At 39.5% G+C, this 20,273-nt stretch overlaps 1 protein-coding gene across 6 annotated transcripts in view; it reads left to right on the forward strand.

Moving 5' to 3' along the window:
- Window positions 1-20,273, forward strand: part of BEND6 (BEN domain containing 6) — a 29,221-nt gene that overhangs the window by 1,900 nt on the left and 7,048 nt on the right. For 4 of the 6 annotated variants that reach the window (XM_069806010.1, XM_069806011.1, XM_069806005.1 and 1 more), the window contains exons 2-8: window positions 531-691; window positions 10,311-10,547; window positions 10,655-10,800; window positions 11,314-11,412; window positions 11,770-11,947; window positions 18,413-18,630; window positions 19,959-20,151. In XM_069806010.1, the coding sequence (XP_069662111.1) occupies window positions 10,352-10,547; window positions 10,655-10,800; window positions 11,314-11,412; window positions 11,770-11,947; window positions 18,413-18,630; window positions 19,959-20,151 (1,030 nt within the window). In that variant the 5' untranslated portion in view covers window positions 531-691; window positions 10,311-10,351. Of the gene's footprint in view, window positions 1-530; window positions 692-10,145; window positions 10,207-10,310; window positions 10,548-10,654; window positions 10,801-11,313; window positions 11,413-11,769; window positions 11,948-18,412; window positions 18,631-19,958; window positions 20,152-20,273 lie in introns of all 6 variants that reach the window. The other 2 variants (XM_069806007.1, XM_069806009.1) reach the window with 2 other exon arrangements.

The raw sequence follows: 20,273 nt of genomic DNA on the forward strand, positions 1-20,273 counted from the left end.
ACATTTTTCTCAGGTAACAGAGCATAGAAAGCATTTGACAGACAAATCTCTAATGTTAGCTTGTTAGTCTAAGGTTTATGGTTTTTCCCTTCTAAGACTTAGAGCTCATTGGTGTCTTGAGGATAATATTTTGCCAAAAGGATCTGATAAATTTCATGACAACTGCTTAATTTTTTTTTTCAAATGCAAAAGAAAGTACAGTTTAAGTACGAGAAGTGATGACATGCGTGATTTTTCAGAGAGCTATTGCTTCAGACATCTGAGTCAACTGTCTCGCATGTTTAACAAACTGCTGCTATGGCTTTCTTTATATTCATTACTGCTCTGTGTTTGTTAAATACTACAGGGTTTGGTAGTGTGGTTAAAATATTACTTTCATGGTGAATAAAGATTTAAGTTGGTGAAGATATTTCACATTAAAAGTAAGCAAACTATATGTGGGTTGGGTTTTTTTCCCCACAAAATAGTAATAAAGAAAAATTAAAAGAAGTTTTATATGTATAACATTTTTAATCTAAGCTTCTTTACAGAATGTTTTTCAGGGAACTTTTTATAAATCTTAAGGATGATAAACAGAGAAGAGAAAAGGAATGAAGAGAGAAGGTTAATACAAAACCTCTCAGCTGAGATTTGACCTCAGAAGGAGAATCCTGGAGGTGAAGCTATTTCAGAGAAGAGGAAGTAGAAGAAGGTAAGGAAGTCTTGAGAGCAGCTGTGACAAGAGTGTATGGAATGGCAATGGAGGTCAGAAAAGAGATCTAAGTTGTTGAGTTGCTGAATTAAGTCCTAAGGTGTTTTATAATCTAAGAAGGCAGCCATTGACCCTGAAATAAGTAAGGGATACTGTTGCCATTTCAGAGTACCTGTGATGTGGCCATGCTTTTGCGGAAATGTGAGAAGATGGGAGGTAGCATCCTGCAGATGCTTTTTTTTCGGGGGGATCACAGGGAAACAGAGCAGCGACAAAGTCACGGGCATAGCTGAAGTTTTTGGCAGCAGGCTTGGAAGCAGCCTTTTACTTGAGCAATGCTGATGGAGGAGGTGGTGATAAGTACTTGGCAGAGGGATGAAAAAGGAAAATTCTGCTTCAGAGACTCCACGGAAAAGACGTGACCAGCAAACGTTTGCATTGGAAAGGGACAGGAGGATGTTTCTCTGGTTGCAGTCACTCTTGAATGCAGTTGCTTACCTATTTTCCCAAGTTGCATGAGAGAGGGGAACAGCACGGAAATTATGTCAAACTTCTGCAGTTTAATGGAAGAGTTGAGCAGGGAATGTGTTGTAGCAGCAGCAGCCCTCCTGCAGGGAGACAAGGCACTGTTGACCTAAAATACTCTTTCAGACAGTCTCTCATGATAACCTGTTCTGACTTAGCAGTCTTGCCCAGCAAGGCTGAAGGCAGAGATACTTTCTTCCCTTACCCTTGCCCTGTATGCAGAATTGCAGTACCATCTATGGACTAGTGCATACTCCTTGATAATTTATGTGAGGTTCAGCAATGCTTTTTAAAAGAAACTAAAAATCCTAGCTGAGTACCATGGGTTAGGCTGAAATGAGAAAAATTTAAATTACAGAAAGAAAATGTTATGGTATTTTGAGTGGAGAAGCCATGTCTGCAGCGATATGCTGACCTCCCCCAATGTGAGCTGTGGGATTCAAGGGCAGTCCACAATTCTGCAAAGGCACCTCTCTGCTCTTAGAGATTCAGGCCTTGTGGACTCATGTTGCAATTAGAAGACTCCCTGTATCAGTGAGCCGAAAGAAAAAGGTCACATGCTAGATCTGGGTGTGTGGACATAAGAATAGGATATGATACATGATATGATTTCAGAAGAGTTGCTGATGAGGTGAAAGGGTAAGATCATTTCCTTTCACAGGTATGTAGGAATGCTTTAAGGACTTCTACTGATTAATTCTAATTAAGTAAAATATTCTCTTAAATGACTACTTAACTGGTTAGAAGGGTTCTCTAATCATCTAATACTCCTTAACAAAATACTGGGTTTTTTTCTAATCGAACAGGAACCAAAGTAAATACAGTAAAAACCAAAGAAGCAAGCAAAGTAAATACAGAAAATATCATAGTATCTGAGTATTATCAACTTCATTCAAGAAAATAATTGACTTTCCCCCTCAGTATTCTACTTCATGGGTTATGTGCTGTCCTCAGTGTGCTTCCTAGCAGTTTAAGCATGATGTATGAGAAGATGTTGTGGGAGTTTCTGGCAGATGATTAAACCTTATACAATACATTCTTCAGCTGAAAGAGTAACAACTTCTAGCTTGATATAGGCATCACATTTAAAAAAAAAAAAATCTCTTATGTGAAATGGTATGTTCTAAATTCAGCAAGGTTATTGCAAATCTTTGTTCTGCAAAACTTGTTAAATTGTTTGCTCCGTACAGTGCTTTGTATGTTTGGGAGGCACATTAGCATCAGTTAATTCTCACACTATCCTTGAAATAAGGTAAATATGTATTATTAATTCAGATCCTTTGAAAAGAGAAGCTAAATTGTGAAGGTTGTATGGTTTACCCAAGACCAAACTGTGTGATTCCAGTGCTACAGACTAGACACCTCCATGACTGGAACATTTTGCCACCTGCAGGTGTCTTAGGTGACTATGTAAAACCAAATTCCTGCCTGCTTTATATATGTAGAGTTAATTGTCCTTATTTTGCAGGTTCATCAACTGACACAGCTTGCATGTTTTGATTCCTTCTGTTTATTAGGCTGAATGTAAATTGAATGGAGTATGAGCCATGTAGTTGTGCACTCATGGCTTACAGTGTTGCTGGAAAAATACTGGCACGAATTCTGTGGGCATAAATTGACTTTGCAGATGGAGAGGCTGATCTGGAGCCTAAATGGAAATATACTGCTAAAGCTTCTATGGATTTTTTTTTTTCTTTTTTTAATTTTATTACAGCAGTGGCATGCCCCTTTATCCTTGGTTAAAAGTTGCTCTGTATTCATTTTTGGCAGTGTTTAATGTGGCAGTTCTCAATCTGAATGTGGCCTTGCATCCCGGAGGAAATTGGACTTCATTAGTATTTTATGTATATAATTGGAAGTTGTTTAAGGATTGTTTCAGAATGGTATACAACACTAGTCATTCAGCTCTTACGTTATTTTATAAAGTTAGGTTGAACTACATACACTAAAAAGACATTTAATTTTACAGGAGGGGAAAAAATAGCTCTAATAAGGTTTGAGGTTGTCATCCTTGCAGGGAAGATGCCTGCCTTTCTTTTCTCCTAAGTGCGCGCAGGACTACTCTTAGTTGCAGTAATATTTCCTGGAGTAAGAGGACAATGTGTATGTTTCTTGTTCTAGCTTGTGACCTTTAATATTAACACAGATTTTTTTTAAACTGGAGTTCATCAAGTTCATTCCCTCCTAGCAACATGCTGCAAAAACAGAGCAAGCAACTGAGGAAGAGCTTTGGAGTAAAAGAGCAGGCACTTCGAGTATTAACCAGGCATGACTTCTAATCTATCATCGCTTACCTATGACAACCAATAAAGACATATGAGTAGAGATAGTTAAGATGCCGCTAGATTATTAAATACTGACCAGAGCTCAAGCCTGGAATTTCTTAGCTGCTATTTCACTTCTGTGCTCTCAGAGTTGAAGAGAGAATGTCACCGATAGTAATGTTTGGGGCAGCACAGCTTATCAAAAGATATAAGATAGCTTATGCCAATTTATAAAAAGAGTAAAATGCATCCTCTTATGAACTCTCACATCAGGTTATCAGTGTGTTTGGTTTAACAAGTTCAATTTGAAAATACATTAGTTGCATATGGAAAGTATGTCTGGTATTTTTTCAGACTTTTAGGAAAAGGGTATTTGACTGCTTGGGCTGTTAGGTAGAGCAAGTACACAGTTTTTGCATCTCAGCACAGATTTGTATGTGGTCAAACTTTCCCTAATGATGTCGTCTTCCCATAAACATCTTTAGACAAAATAAGTGAATATATCGCTGGTCTTTAACCTTTATAATTTAGGAGCTGTTAAGATGTGTTGTGTTGAATTATCCAAGCCAGGTCAGAATGAGTACGGCCAAGTGTTGGACTCTACAGAGCCATGCTGACTTGTTTCTCCTCCCAGGCTACTTGCTGCTTCTAAGAATTTGGATTTATTAACCTGCATGGAAAGAGCTTTCATGTGACTGTGCAAATTCCTGTAGCTTGGGTATCTCATCCAGTTCAAAAATAAACTGATTTTTGTTGGTCTGTATATTAATACATTTTGTTGAGCATGGCATTTGTGAACAAGCAAATCAAAGTGGGTATTAGTTTTCCATCTGTCAGCTGTGAAATAGCTATTTAATAAAGGTACTAATCTGTGATGTAGAATTAAGATAACTTCCTGCGTCTTGTTATTTGGCATATTGTTATCTTTATGGGAATCTTTTACTGAATGTAGTATTAAAATACAGATAAATAAATGTATGTGGTTTATAGGCACGTGAGGTGTCTAAGCTCCTATTTAAACTCTATTCAATCATTTGGGCTTCTTGAATATATGTGTTTATTGCCATTTGAGGTGCCTGGAGTTAGTAATGACCCTCGTGAGCCTGGAAGAGGGTTTAGGCCCTATGTGAAATATGTGCCTATCAGAAGAGGCAGTTGGAGGTCAGGCATAATAATTTACGGTATCTAAGATTGCACCATGCATTTATTTTTAGGCAATGGAATTGAGCCCTAGAGCATTTGAAATAAGCTGAATTGCTCTCTAGGGAGCTTTAATTGTGTTTGATAGGGACTTGACTCTTACGACTGTTGGAGTTGCTAAAGGCTGAGACATCTCCAAAGGGATGGCCCTTGTGATAAAAGACCTATGGGCGATTTGCACTTCTGGAGTAGCAGCTGAAGGCCAAGCAGAATACCAGAAGACAGTGGTGCTAGACACCTACGTTTAGGAAGACAAATTGATCCCTAGATCTACAGTGATTACAGTGATAACTTAGATACCTGGTGCACCAGTGACACCTAAATGTAAACATCTTAACCTAGAACCGAATCCTGCACTGAAAGCCCAATAATGATGCTGGGTTGCTATCTTGAAATTTATTGAAATGAATGCCATGTTTCACTGTTAGTTGAACAAAAGTTTAGTACTTCTAGACTTACTAAATATACCTGCTTAATAAATTAACTATTCATCCTTTTTTATCACTCAGTGTTATAAATACAATTAATGGTTTGATGCAAAAATCAGAGGTTTTCTAATAAACTTCTTCAAGCTTTTGATTTAAGCCACAGTCCTACAAAGGGCTTTGGCATATTTAGGTATTAATGTTACTTTATAAAACTTCTAGGTTGCTAAAACTCGCTAAAACTTGCCATGCAGCTAGGTTGCATGGAGGGCACTACTGTGAAAAATAAAATGGCTTCATTAATTCATTGAGCCACTCAAATGGATTTTAATATGTGGGACAAGGTATGGGCCAAATTCTGCATCTCACCCTGTGGATTGTAAATGCTGCTGAGGCTTTGAATTCAATGAGAAATGTGTGTAAATAAGGCCAGAAGGTGTTGCTTTACCATGAATAACATCACTTCTTAGAAAAGTATCTCAGATTATTTCATAGCTAGTCACACCAGGACAGCAATCTACAGTCAGGAAGTGAGCTGTTGAATATCGGTAATAAAAATCATGTAGTTCTATCCTTCCTGTGGAAGTCAAGTGGGATCATTTCTGTGCATTTATAGTCTGAAAAGTTACAGATGCCCTCCCAGATATCCAGCTGAATTTGGAACAGAGCAATACTGATGATTGTGGAAAATCTGTACTTTGTATTTCTCAGCTGAGAGCTGCAGATATGTGCTTTTAAGTCATATTTTCCCATAAAATGACTAAGATATCACACTGTAAATCTTCCAAGCACTAACAACACTTCTGCATTCTTCTAGCAGTGCCTAATTCCACTGAAACCATTAGTAAATCTTCCACTGGTTTCAGGGGAATAAGATATGAACCCACAACAGGGCATGTAACGTACTTAAATATGGTCATGTTTTCCATCATACACTTGCTACAAAGAACTGGGAATTTTGAGACTTCAGTGCAGCCCAAGAGTTTTACACCACCATTGTATTTAATGTCCTGACAAGTTCAATGTAAATGCCACAGTGTAAGTAACACAAACCAAATCTGCAACTACCACTCATTATGCTGGATTGGAAATAAATAGTTTTGAGTGAGGTAGATGAATTTCTAGCCCAGTAAAAGTTGGTTTTTGGTATTTTTTTTGAAGGAAAACTGGGATTATCAAAGGCTGAATGTAGAGGGTAGATAATATGACGTGTTAGTACTTTATTGTGGATCTGTGTTGCACGGCTGTGGTTTGCACAGGTTCTTGTTTTGCTGAAATAAGTGGCAAAGCCCTGTTTTAAGCTGGCAGAATCAGACCCATTGAGTGGGCTTACAATCTCATGTTGTAAATTTGTAATACTTTACACTGCGTTTACTGAAAGGAAAGAGAAATAATGATCTCAGCATGCCATCTGCCAGCTCACTGGCTGAATGGAACAGACTACGTCAGTCAAAGGGTGAGATATGTCTTTAAATGACTTCTGTGGTTTGGGGTTTTTTTTGTTGTTGTTCTGGCTTTTTGGGTTGCTTAGTAACAATATTCTGTGTGCAGAATTTGTAGCATCTGTGCAGAATGTGAGGTGTTAACATGTTTGTAAAAATTAAGAGTCCAATTAATGTTTCCTCGGCAGAGCTTTAAAATTAAATGGCTCCTTCCTGGTTTTTTTTCTCCCCTTCTACAAATTACCTGCTTTTAGAAAATGTAAAGACAGCCTTGTGTCTTAGAACAGTGAAAAGTCATAAAATTGCATTTCAGTACTTCTCAAATAAGTAGCTAGTGTTTTCAAATGGAGAATATAGCAGAATTAAGTAACTTGCAAAACATAAGTGGCTTTCAAAGGTCATATAATTCTGTCTTTGTGGTTAGTAGCTCCACACAGGATAATGTCTGTGAACGATTATATATCTTCCAATTAAACCACTGAACAAAGCACTCAGTGTCAGAAATCTTACTTGATGACTTGCAGAACTGTGTTAGAAAGGTTTAAAACAGAGAACCAAATACACTTCAGCAGGCTTCATACTCCATCCTTTTGGCTCCCTATAGCAGAAGGTCTACTGGAATCTATCCTACTATTCAAAATCTATTAAAAAATAGAAAAAGCTAATATAGGATGGGTTGGATCAAGCCAGCTGATAGAATCAGGAGACATACCTACACCTGTATAGTCACTGAAGAGTCCGTGGAGAGAAATAGGCTCTCCCAGACAGTAAGTCATCTGCTGCCTTTTAGCTACGTGTCTTAGGGTGAGATGAATCACCTGTCTTTCAGCGGTGACTGAGCCAAATGTGGCTAGACAACCTCTCATTTTTAAGGCAGTAAAAGTTTGGTAAGATTAATCCCACATCCCAAGATTTTTTTTTTTTTTTTCCTGATGATACAGTATACTTTGCCTTTGATCTGTTTTGGCACATAAAACATTTTGGAGGGAGGCATCTGCAGCAGTCTTGACTCAGGCAGGGTTTACATTGACTCCAGTAGGAGAACAGGGTGAGAAAACACTGCAGGACTTCTCTTCCAGTAAGTGTTTTACTGTTACATTTCCTCATTGCCTCACAGGCAAGAATCTTGACAGCTCAAAAGATCTTTATAGATGATGCAGATAAATTGCTGAACTCCAAGTCCTGCCATGACCATGGTAGAAATTGTCCCTAGCTTTGAGTGGCTGCATGGATTTTTGTGGATCCAGGTGTTTGTCTGCTGTAAAGACTGTGCAAGGGGTTTTGCTGGCTGTGGCCTTCACAGTGTCTACTAGTGGCACCAGGCTGTTGTTGTGGGCTCCAGACATCCGTAAGTCCACATGTCCATTGACTTCATTAAGCTGTATAACATGGATGCAAGTCTAATACCTTCCAAAAGCTGTTGGACTTGCTACTGCTGTGCTTGGACAGCACAGTGTGTATTTGAATAGCCCCAGTGCTGTGGGAAATCATCACTTACCCTCCATGCTATGAACAGCCTGTGTATTCAGTGTGTCCCTGGAAATCCTGGGCTGGCTTGCAAACCCTGTACAAACGCAGACCACAAGGCTGTCCCATGGCTCGGAGAATATCTGTCTCAATATAAAATGAGAGACAACATACAGACTGTTACAGGACTATGGGGAAACATTAAAAAAAATACAGAAGTCAGTCAATCAGCTGTTAGTCTTAGCATACTGGCAGCTCTAACTTTGCTGCAATTCTGTTGATCTTATGTGGGCTTTTAGGAAGGTAATGAAGTAGCTCACAACTGCCAAGGAGGGAAAAGCTCAAAGCATTTCATTTGAGAATTGAAGAACTGGGTGATGGGGATTGCTGTGCTGGGTTGATCAGAGGTAGAAGTTAACATCTTCGTGCCAGATGAGAAATGTTAAGCTAACTTCTTTTGAAAAAGAAGGAAGAATACTGATGCCCAGTCTGATTGCATACACCAGCTGTTTTACATCTGGTACATTGTTGTTCGCGCAAACATCCCATTTCATTTTGGATCTCACCTATCCCTAGTGAGGTCAGTGCTGAAACTTTTCTTCCTTTGGGTTCTGCTTTGTCTCAATATTTATTCATTTGAACGATCCCTGTCTCTGGTATGAGAATCCACTTGGCATGGATTAGTGGCAGAACGAGGCCTCCAGTGATTCATGTTAGGCATAGATAGCCAGGCTGCTTCCTCTCCAGAATTTGCATGGCATGGATGTTTCCTGGTCTTTCTAACTCTCTTTAAAGAAAATTAATGTGAATTCTTGAAAACACAGTCTCCTTCTTCAGCAGGGCAGTACTTAACAATCCTACTGCTATCACAGTCAACACATTCCGCGTAAAAGCATGATTTAATACTCTTTTTAATTGTGATTTCTTATGCTGCTTGCCTCATTGTATCACTAAATTCGTTGACAAGAGCACAGCTGTTTTTCACAAATTAACAAGTTCACCCCTGTGTGAAAAGCCAGCTCTGTTGAGATGTTGCACAGACATAGTGAATAATTGTGAGCTGGGCTTCTGCAAATGAATTGACGTTGCTTCTTGGAGCACCACAGCCAGATTTTCTCACTTTGACATAATCGACCCATGTAATTCTCCTTTCCTACCTCTGAGTTACCTTTTTGACAACCTCTGCATGAAGCACTAGATTTGCTTCTGACTGACTGAGGCCAAGTAAATCACAAATCACGCTGTCACATCTGGAAATTCATGAGTTTTCAGCTCTGTAAAAGTACTTTAGCTCTATGAACTGACAAGCTAAGCCATATATGTGTTTTGGAAAGAAGATCAAGGTTTGACAAAACCAGATTTTCTATTTATTGGGTTTATCTGATTTAATAATTTTAAAGTAGAAAATATCTTCTCTGAGTATAATGGAAACACATAAATGAACTGGTTACATTTCCAGTAGAGTTTAATAATGTACGTTACGTTTCACACTTCCATATAAGGCATATCAGCTTAATTAGAAAAATAAAACACAAAATCTGACTTGTTTCCTTCTCCCAGTGTAGAACTTCAGTGCTTTAAAAAGCCCAGAAATGGTCTTTTGCTTTAAAAATATTGTTTTATGTAAGCAAAGGATTTAGCTGTATACTTGGGTTTGGATTCTCCTTGTTGCTGTTATTCTTCATGAAGCAGCCCAGCTCTCTTCCAGTCCTCAGCCTGTCATTTCTTTTGTATGTCAAGTTTTCCACTGCCAGAATGTATCATCCCTCACTTCGTTGTCCTGGGTTGTTCTGGGTTGGTTTTCAGTGGCTGCAATTGTACATCTTGCTGCCTGTGAGATGATTAATACAGCCCTGGAAGTCATACATCCCTCTTAATAGCATGTATCGCTAGTACTTTCTTTTGTTCTAGGGAAAGTTTTTATCACACCTGTATCTTTTAGTCAGATGCTGGACTGAAAACATTTGTTGGGGCAAATGTAGTAGTAATAGACATCCCAGCCAGGAGATAGATTAGGCGTGGTAGTAATATGGAAGCAAGGGCTCTGTGAGTGAAAGCTGTTTTCTGTGCATAGTTTTGGAGGCAACTGTCTGATGTACATGTATTGAGCAGACCATCTCCCATCTTTCAGGGGACATATAACATGCTGCTTGGCTAGTTTTCACCTCCTTGTCCAGGGTATTTCATGCAAGGTAATTACCAATATCCAGGAATAGAAGGGTTGTTTGGGGCTTTTTGAAGTATTCTTCTAACATTCCTGTGGCATGACACAGTAACAGCTATTTTTCCTATGAAGTCCTGCAGGCAGTGTCTGTGTGACAAGACAACCACTTAAAAATGAAAAAATTCACACTGTTTGACTTTGTAAATGATAATTCACTGCAAATTGGAGAGACTTCGTGGATACAGGACCTTCCCAGTGATGACAATGAACTAGAAAGACTTCTGAAACCAAATGAGCACGTGCTAGTAAACTGGCCTGTGGGAAAAAGAAAGACAGAAAAACACCTGGTGAAAATTGTGTACATGAGTGGTGAGTGCAGTTCCAGAGCATTTGTCTGATATGAAATTTTAATCTAGTTTTAAGGTATTGCTACCTGGTTTTCTGTGCTTTGGCCTTTTTTTTTCCATCACTTCAAGACGACCCCCAAGAGCTGGTGCAAATGATGCAAAAGATATTACGAGCAGATGAAATTACAAAAATACAAGTCCTTGGAAAAGGCAAGAGGAAGAGGATAGAAATGATATTCTCAGAAAGTGAGGACAGTGACCTGGATAAAGAACAGGTGAGTTTCTCTCTTTACGTGCCTGATATTGGTAGGCCCAAAATGGAATGAAACAGACTGTAACTATTGATTCTTCACACTATAATACACAAACTATGTATAGGAAAGGTAGGAATACCTTTACTATTCTTCACATGGTACCTCTGCACAATAACCTGTCAGAATAATTAGGCCAATAGATTTTGTCCTTTGCTATTTAAAGAGAAAAGCCTTATTCAAGACTTGGATGCTCTGTAGCTACATTACATTTTCTCCCATAAGACAGAAATCTGACCACTGCCTAAGAAAGGGAAGGAACCAGGTTTTCTGAGCTTTGCATTGTGCTGAGATCTGTAGTGACAAAATGTAGGGAAAGAAAACATAAATCTTAACAAAAAGTTACAAACATATTTTGCAAAAATACTAACCAAGAATGTCAAGCGCACAGTGAATAAAAGTTTATGGTGTACTATGAGATACTGTAATGAAAGGCTTTATAGGAATGCAAAGGCACTATTATGCTCTTGTTTACAGGGGAAAATGATGAAGCATATAAAAAGAAATAAATCATTGCAGGCATCTGCTCCTGCCAACATCCTGAGTCAACTTGAAACATCTTTAATTAACAAACAGGTAAACATCTCATCTTCAGCAATTTTAATGTATTAAGCAAAAGCAAACTGAAATGTATTTGTTTAGGGGAGCATATGACTTTTTTTTTAGTGACGTTAACAGTTCTAAAAGACATTACCTTAGAAAATTGGTGAATGGAGAACAGAGAGAAGTACCTAACAGTTACGTATTACACTGACATTTCATTTTTAACTTCAATAGGAATGGTAACAGCTATTATTAAAATGCACTGACTGTTTATACATTCTGTGTACAAAGAGAATATTCTGATTTAGCCAGATATTTTCATGTTAGTTTTAATGCTTTAATTTTATGTTGTTGTTGCTCTAGGTAGCACGGTTTTTTTTTTTTTTCCAGAGAGAACCGTATTCAGGAAGCAACTTTCTGTACAGTGAAAGTAGCAGTGATGATGAAGAGCCTTTATTTCAACTATCCAAGGTAGAACTGTGTGCCAAAATAAAAAGTCTCAAGAGGAAGCTGAAAGACACCATGAGAGAAAACTGCCGCCTAAGGCAGTCCCTGGTGATGCTTCAAGGTAAAGTCAGGGGAAGTATTTTGATGAAGAGGAAAGCCTGAAGGTCATGAAAAACTTGATTTATAAGAGCCCATTTGGATGGGTATTATGAATGCCTAAGCACCTGACACGATCAAGGCCTACCATTAGCATCAAAGTCTTTGATACATGGCAACATTTAATTCCATCAGCACTTAGAAAAAACTGTCTTACATGGAGGTCAAGCAATTGTAGAGCTAGAAATAGAAAAATCTGTCTAAATCCTGTCAGTTGTTCCCAAGAGAACCTTTCTGTATGCTGTGTATAACCATCGTCTAAACTCAAATACTGATCAGTCCAACTAGCCTTATTTATTAGCAGTCTCTCTTGATCTACTGAAATGTCATTTATTCTGGAATGATTTCATTTCTAATTACTTTGGTAATTCCTCAGTATTGATAATCTGAGTTAGTTCCAGGTGCAGCAAATTTAGTCCTTTCAGAGGTGAACCATTTTCTTCTTTTATAAATGAATCCTTCATCATTTTGCGATCATCTCTGAAGCCCCTCTTACTTGTCCCTGTCCATTACTCTGATGCAGCCAAGACTGAATCCAAAATTTTAAAAGATTAGTGAATGAATAAGGTTTAAAGAGGATTTGCTCCTTCCCTTGCCAGCTACATCATACCATCCCTAGACAGCTGTTGTGGTTTAAGCCCAAACAGCAACTAGGTACCACATAGCCGCTTACTTACTCCCTCACCTCACAGTGAGACGGCGAGGAGAATCGGGAAAAAAAAAGTAAAACTCGTGGGTTGAGATTAGAATGATTTAATAACTAAAGTAAAATAAAATGTAATACTAGCAATAAGAATAATAAAATACTATAATAATAATACTCATGAAAAATAATAAAATAAAATAAAACCCAAGAAAAAGACAAGTGTTGCACAATGCAATTGCTCACCACCCGCTGACCAATGCCCGAGCAGTGATCTGCCACCTCCTGGCCAACTCCCCCCACTTTATAGACTGAGCATGACATTCTATGGTATGGAATATCCCTTTGGCTAGTTTGGGTCCAGTGTCCCGGCCTTGCTCCCTCCCAGCTTCGTGTACACCTGCTTGTTGGCAGAACATGGGAAACCAAAAAATCCTTAACTTAGGATAAGCGCTACTTAGCAACAACTAAAACATCAGTGTGTTATCAACATTATTCTTATACTAAATCCAAAACACACCGTACCAGCTACTAAGAAGAAAATTAACTCTATCACAGCCGAAACCAGGACAATATCCACCCTTATTCTATACCATTTACAGCATGCCCAGATCCCATGCTTCCCAATACATTACGATTTAATCACCACCACTTTTCCTGTCTTTTAATGTATACACACACATACCATTCCCACAGCCTATAGGCCATCTGTTTCAAATGTCCGTTGAGTTCATTCAGTCTATGACTTTGGGCTCCATCCGTCATAACAGTCTGTCTGGGCAGGAGGGATGGTGTAAAGTCCTCTCAGTCAGCAGAACAGGATCGGGCACTGGTGTGGTGTGGCGGGTGGGTGACATTGGGCACAGCAGGAGGAGGATGTGTAGTGTTGGATTGTTGCATGCTGAAGTCAGTCCCAGTTCTATCATCACTGTGCTTCGCTCGATTTTATCAAAGTTCATTCTTCCTTAATCTGAGTGATTCTTACTGTAATACCATTGACATAGCGTGTAACAATTATAATAATGATGACATACAGTGGCAGGATTATATAGCAATCAAGATTAGACAATTTAATCTATTGGCTATTCTCACCAAAATCAAATTGCCTTGTGGCATACATCAGATTTCCCCATCCTTCCACATCACCCACCGAGTCTACCCAGGTCCTTGAGCAAAAGCATTCCCACAAATGGGTTTGCCTTTGCCTGAGGCAGGAGTAATGCAGACCTGTTTAATTTGTTCAAAGGCTTGTTGTTGTTCAGGGCCCCATTTAAAATCATTCTTCTTAAGAGTCACTTGATAGAGAGGGCTTACAGTCAGACTCTAATCTGGAATATGCATTCTCCAAAAACCCACAAAGCCTAAGAAAGCTTGCATTTCCTTTTTACTAGTCGGTGGGGACATAGCTGCTATTTAGTTAACCACATCCATTGGGATGTGACAACGTCCATCTTGCCATTTTGTTCCTAAAAACTGGATCTCCTGGGCAGGTCCCTTGACCTTACTTTGTTTTATGGCAAAACAGCTTTCAGAAGAATTTGGATTATTTTCTTCCCTTTCTCAAAAACTTCTGCTGTGTTGCCCCATATGATGATGTCATCAATGTATTGTAGGTGTTCCAGAGCTTCACCCTTTTCCAGTGCATTCTGGATTAGTCCATGGCAAATGGTGGGTCTGTGTTTCCACCCTTGGGGCAGTCGATTCCAAGTGTACTGGACACCCCTCCAAGTAAAAGCAAACTGTGGCCAGCACTCTGCTGCCAAAGGGATTGAGAAGAACGCATTAGCAGTATCAGTTGTGATGTACCACTTGGTTGCCTTTGACTCCAATTCATATTGAAGTTCTAACATGTCCGGCACGGCAGCACTCAGTGGTGGCGTAACTTCATTCAGGCCACAATAGTCAACTGTTAGTCTCCACTCTCCGTTAGACTTTCACACTGGCCATATGGGGCGGTTAAAAGGTGAACGAGTCCTACTTATCACCCCTTGGCTCTCCAGTTGACAAATCAGCCTGTGGATGAGAATCAGGGAGTCTTGGCTGGTGCGATATTGCCGCCGATGCACCACTGTGATAGCGATTGGCACTTGTTCTTCAACCCTCAGCAACCCCACAACAGAAGGCTCCTCTGAGAGACCGGACAGGTGGACAGCTGTTCGATTTCCTCCGTCTCCAAGGCAGCTATACCTTTTGGGTCCTCAAAATACTCTGTCTTGAGATAATCTGTGCCAAGGATGCACGGGGCCTCTGGGCCAGTCACAATGGGTGTTTTTACCACTCATTCCCAGTTAGGCTTATTTCAGCCTCCAACACAGTTAGCTGTTAGGATTCCCATGTCACACCAGAAATACAGATGGGTTCTACCCCTTTATAACTTGATGGTATTAGGGTACACTGTGCACCGGTGTCGTCTAGAGCCTTATACTCCTGTGGGTCTGATGTGCCAGGCCATCAGATCCACACAGTCCAGTAAACCCAGTTGTCCGTCTCCTCCACTTGGCTGGAAGCAGGGCCCCTTTAGTCTTGGTCATAGGATTCTCCACTCACCTTTTGTAAAAATAGATTAGAGTTCCTTCTCATAGTATCAGGAGTAAGATCAGCCCTTTCACTCTGTCTAGCACACTGCTCACACTGCCCACTGTAGACTGGAGCAGCAATTTTCCTGGAAGAACCGTCATCTGTGATTGTTTTTCCTTGCAATTCACATACCCATGCATCTAGGACCAAGGTAAGTTTTCCATCCCACTTCATCAAATCCTCTCTGTGTTCATGCAGGTAAGACCACAGGGTACCCTGTGGTGTGTACCTTCTATCTCCTCTCTCTGGAGCAGAGTGACACTTATTCCTGATAGGTGAGATATTGGTCCGTACAGGTGGGAGACAGAACTTATCCTCACATTGCTGGAACTCTTGAGAAAGTTTTTTGGCTAATATGTCTGGCAGTTTCTCCACAGCAGAGATGAGGGAGGAGGAGACACTTTCTTCATATAGCCAGTCATCCAGCCAATTCATCCATTGTTGGTCCCTCTTCATCTTTCCAGTCCATTACTGCCAAATCAGTTGGCATATGACGATGGTGTGTGCTCTGTGTAAACTTCGCCACGTGGGTTGCGTGCAGTGGACTTCATCTGGATCTGTGGGTAGCTGTGCCTCATCTGGGTCATAATAAGCCATCTCCCACACAGCTAATTCCCTCAGGTACTAGATATCTTTCTCCATGGTAATCCACTTGCCTGGATGATCTACAACATCTTCCTTGAAGGGATACATTTCCCTCATGCCTGACAGAAGTTGCCTTCAGCAGCTGAGGGCTTGTGTCTTTTTTCCAATAGCTTTGTCAATGCCCCCTTCCCTGGAAAGGGATCCCAGCTGCTTGGCTTCCCTACCCTCTAATTCCAAGCCACTGGCTCCGTTATCCCAGCATCAGAGCAGCCAGGTGATAATGTGCTCGCCTTGACGATGGCTAAAATCTTTTCGCATATCCTGCAGCTCACTCAGGGATAGAGATCAGGTGATTACCTCTGGTTCTGCCTCTTCCTCCTGTTCTTGTGATGACTCTGGTTCATCTTCATCCCCTCACTATGTGAACTGATTTTTTTATATTTCTTCTTCTGTATAGGGGCAACTGATACTGGTACTGGTTGATTCTCTGGTTCAGCTGCATCACCCATCACCGGGGTTTGAGTAGCCACAGTGTCTGCCACCAGCGTCTGAGTAGCCGCAGTACCTGTCACGGGGGTTGATCTCTGGGTGGTATTTCTAAATAGTTGTTTAACCCTAAACAGGACCTGAACCACATTCAGGAACATGCTGGTTCCTAGCAATAGGACCATGCTGGTTTCAACATCCCAAGGATATTAAAAATTTGCAAAATTCTCAAACGCTATTGTAGTTAGCTTGGCGGAGAAGGGGAAGATGTGCGAAGATGTCTCCCCCATAGATTGGCTCCCTGAGAAAAGGTAAAAAGTGTAATTATTAACAATTTCCACTAGATGGCTCCTGAAGTACAGAGGTGACGACAATGCTGAGTACAAATACCGGATTAGTCCCATGACTGATAATTTTATCAGTGTTACATAGTACAGCAAAGCAAAAACCTTGATCCACTTCACCTTATGGGTGATAAGCAGTAGCACAGGGACTGTATATGGCAAGTGAGGTGGTACATAACACAACTCTTAAGAACGAGCACTACGACTCTAAAAGCCAATAAATCAACATTGTGACTAGCAACTATTAAACTAATATAATGAATGCTTGTAACAAATTTGTTTTAACACGCTCTGGTTAGATCTGTCATTATCTCAACACTTCGGGCCCCATGCCGGGTGCCAGAAAAGGACTGTAATGGTTTAAGCCCAGCTGGGAACTAGGCACCATACAGCCGCTTGCTCACTCCCCTCCTTGCAGTGGGATGGGGAGGAGAATAAGAAAAAAAAAAGTAAAAGTCCTGGGTCGAGATAAGAACGATTTAATAACTAAAGTAAAATAAAATGTAATACTAACAACAACAATAATAAAATATAGTAGTAATAATAATAATAATTGTAATGAAAAAGAGTAAAATAAAATAAAATAATAATTTAAAAAAAAAAACCCACCCAAAAAACCAAGAAAAAGTCAAGTGATGCACAATGCAATTGCTGACCACCATTGATGCCTGAGCAGTGATCTGTGCCTCCTGGCCAGCTCCCCCCAGTTTACAGACTGAGCATGACATTCTATGGTATGGAATATCCCTTTGGCTAGATCAAGTCAGCTGTCCTGGCCATGCTCCCTCCCAGCTTCTTGTGCACCTCCTCGCTTGCAGAATATGGGAAGTTGAAAAATCCTTAATTTAGGATAAGTGTTACTTAGCAACAACTAAAACATCAGTCTGTGATTAACATTATTCTCACATGAAATCCCAAACACACTGTTCCAGCTGCTAAGAAGAAAATTAACTCTATCCCATCTGAAACCAGGACAACAGCCTCATATCTCTTTATTTTTTTTATTGTCGTATGATTTTGCAAGTGCTTATCAGTTTAATTGCCCACCTGATTCCATTCCATGTTATTCATCTTGGTTTGAATCATTCATCTCCACCATTTTGAATATTATTTTTAAACATTTACTTAGTGTCTAACAAAATTTCTTTACACATTTAGGTCCATTTGCCTTGCATCTTAAGCACTTTTATTAGTCTTTTACAATATTTTCTATAATTTAGTGACTCTGTATCTTGCTGATTCTTCATCCCTTGCATCTTTTTGCTCTGAATTGATTCTTCTTAATGGACTCAATAAAAGTTTATATTTGAAAATAAATATTAGTTGGAGAAAAGGGTATTTAAAAGATACTCTGTATAGATTGAAAAAGAGGAAAAAAAGTCTATGCAGTCTATGTAACTTCTTTGAAGCAAAAAAAAAAAATCAGACATAACATCACTTAGCCCATATTCGATAGCTTTACAGACTTGTAGAGATTTTGAGACTGCAAAAACAAAAAAGAGAAATAGCCTGCATAGTGCCATGATTGATGTAAACTGATGGTTCCTCTTAGTCTTGCAGAGAACTGATCTATCCTATTCTAGAAACAGAGCCCAGATCTTCATGGGTGGGGACAGCAGAATGGCAGGAAAACATCTGAGAGAATAGGAAAAAAGTATGTTAAAGTATCTTTGCTGACTACTTTGACTCTTTTGCATCATGACACAAATCTAATTGAAAAAATATACATGCTTATGTAATTAGAGTCTGAAAGCTTTAATTATTATTTTACCCCTCACTTTCCATTTGATTTCAGTGTTGCCACAGGCAGTCACCCATTTTGAGGAACTGGTAGGGATGGCTGAAGCACTGCTCAAAGGGGGAGTGACATCATCTACGTCCAGTCTGCACTCACATGCTGTTTGGAAAGCATCTAACAATCCAATAGCAGATTCATATGCAGTTATGCATAGTAACTCTAGCTCACCAATAACTTTGAATGTGGAAGATGAGGAGCAACAGACTGAAAAACAGGTCAGTTAACAGGCAATTTTAGGCATAAAAATTAAAACTTCATACAATACAAACTTTACTGTTATAGTATAACGAATATAAAAAATAAGCATCAGTAAAAATCATTTTATCATCATTCAGCTGATGATGTGACTTGTGCAGAAGGCTCTTTTCATGACAAACACTAGACTTAATTTAGTGTGCTGGTACACTCTCAAACTTGCTTTGATTTTGGTGGCTTTGCACCTCTATGACTAAGGGCAGAATGTAGATATGTGAAGAAAATACTGAGGTCCAGGAATAACTTCCAGCCTAATGTTTTGGATGCCAAAGGGGAATGGTAGTATTTCAGAGGTCATCTTAGAAAAATACCATCAGTCTGTTTAAACTGTTAATAAGTAAATGGAGAATGGTATGTTTCTGCTCTTGTTCCAGACACTGGCCAGCAGTTAAGTAGAAATACATATATATAGATACTGAGTAAAGATGTTCCCCATTGTCTGTAATTATAACAGAGCACAACTGAGAAAGCTGAGGCACAGAGGCTGTACATGAAAAATGTAAAGACACAACCAGAAGAATATTTCAGCTTCTGCATTCACAATTTACCTATACATGCTTATGCACTGAGTCATGCCGGTCAGTGGAAGCCATTCTCGTGTGTTGTCATGGGGTCCTAAAACCCAAAGAAATATATTAAGAATTATCAAGGTATGATGTTTTGACTGAATATTGCAATACACAAAATTTGACCTAACATCTCCAAAACAATAAAAAGACCTAATTTTCTAAGCAACCTAGCCTCACTTAATAGAGGTAGCTCAAAATTACCCATTAGGAGAGTTCAAATACTCCAGCTGTACAACTGCTGTGTGTAGAAGTCACTCTTACAACCCAGGACCAGATGTCACAGTTCTTAAGGCATGTCTGCATAGAGGCAGGACTATTAGCTTGGGCATACTGTCATGCTCCCAAGGCTGTACAAAATTCAGGCCAGAACTGGACCACAGCCAGCCTGCATGGAGTGCAAGCAGAAGGATTTAGATATGTCTGAACAGGTCCTGTCTCCACTAGTGAGTAATAAGGATTGCACGGTGAAGTGTTTGCTAGGATGAATGGGGTCCTTAGTCTGCCCTGCACTTGCTTCTAAAAAAAATCAACTCGTGTGTATAGTTCCAAATGTTGAGTGGTATGCAAGTTTAGCATTGATCTCAAGCACACAGTTTTCAGAGATTACTTTTGAAATTGTGATTTAAAAAAAGAAAATTAAAATATATTTCAGAGGTAATACTATATAATATTTCTAGAGAATGTCAATAGTTATGCTTATGACCAATTTTGTTTTCCAGTTCAAGATCGAAAAGTGGCAGATTGCACTTTGTAACAAGAGCAAACCTCAAAAGTTTATAAATGACTTGATGCAAGCACTTTATACACATGAATACATGGCTACGCACAGCCTGACAGGTGCAAAGTCCTCCTCTTCAAAGGATAAAGCGGCAAAACCAGCTATGAATCAGAATGAAGTTCAGGAAATCATAGGTGATGACTTGTTATCATTGCTCACTGTGGCAGTGACTTGACAGAGGGCTTTCTCTGAGGGAGGGGCTGTAATGCTTAACAGCTGGTCTACTCAGGTGATGTGCTGTTTTGTATTTCCTTCT

The sequence above is a fragment of the Haliaeetus albicilla genome, chromosome 18 (assembly GCF_947461875.1).
Source record: "Haliaeetus albicilla chromosome 18, bHalAlb1.1, whole genome shotgun sequence".
NCBI classification, from domain to species: domain Eukaryota; kingdom Metazoa; phylum Chordata; class Aves; order Accipitriformes; family Accipitridae; genus Haliaeetus; species Haliaeetus albicilla.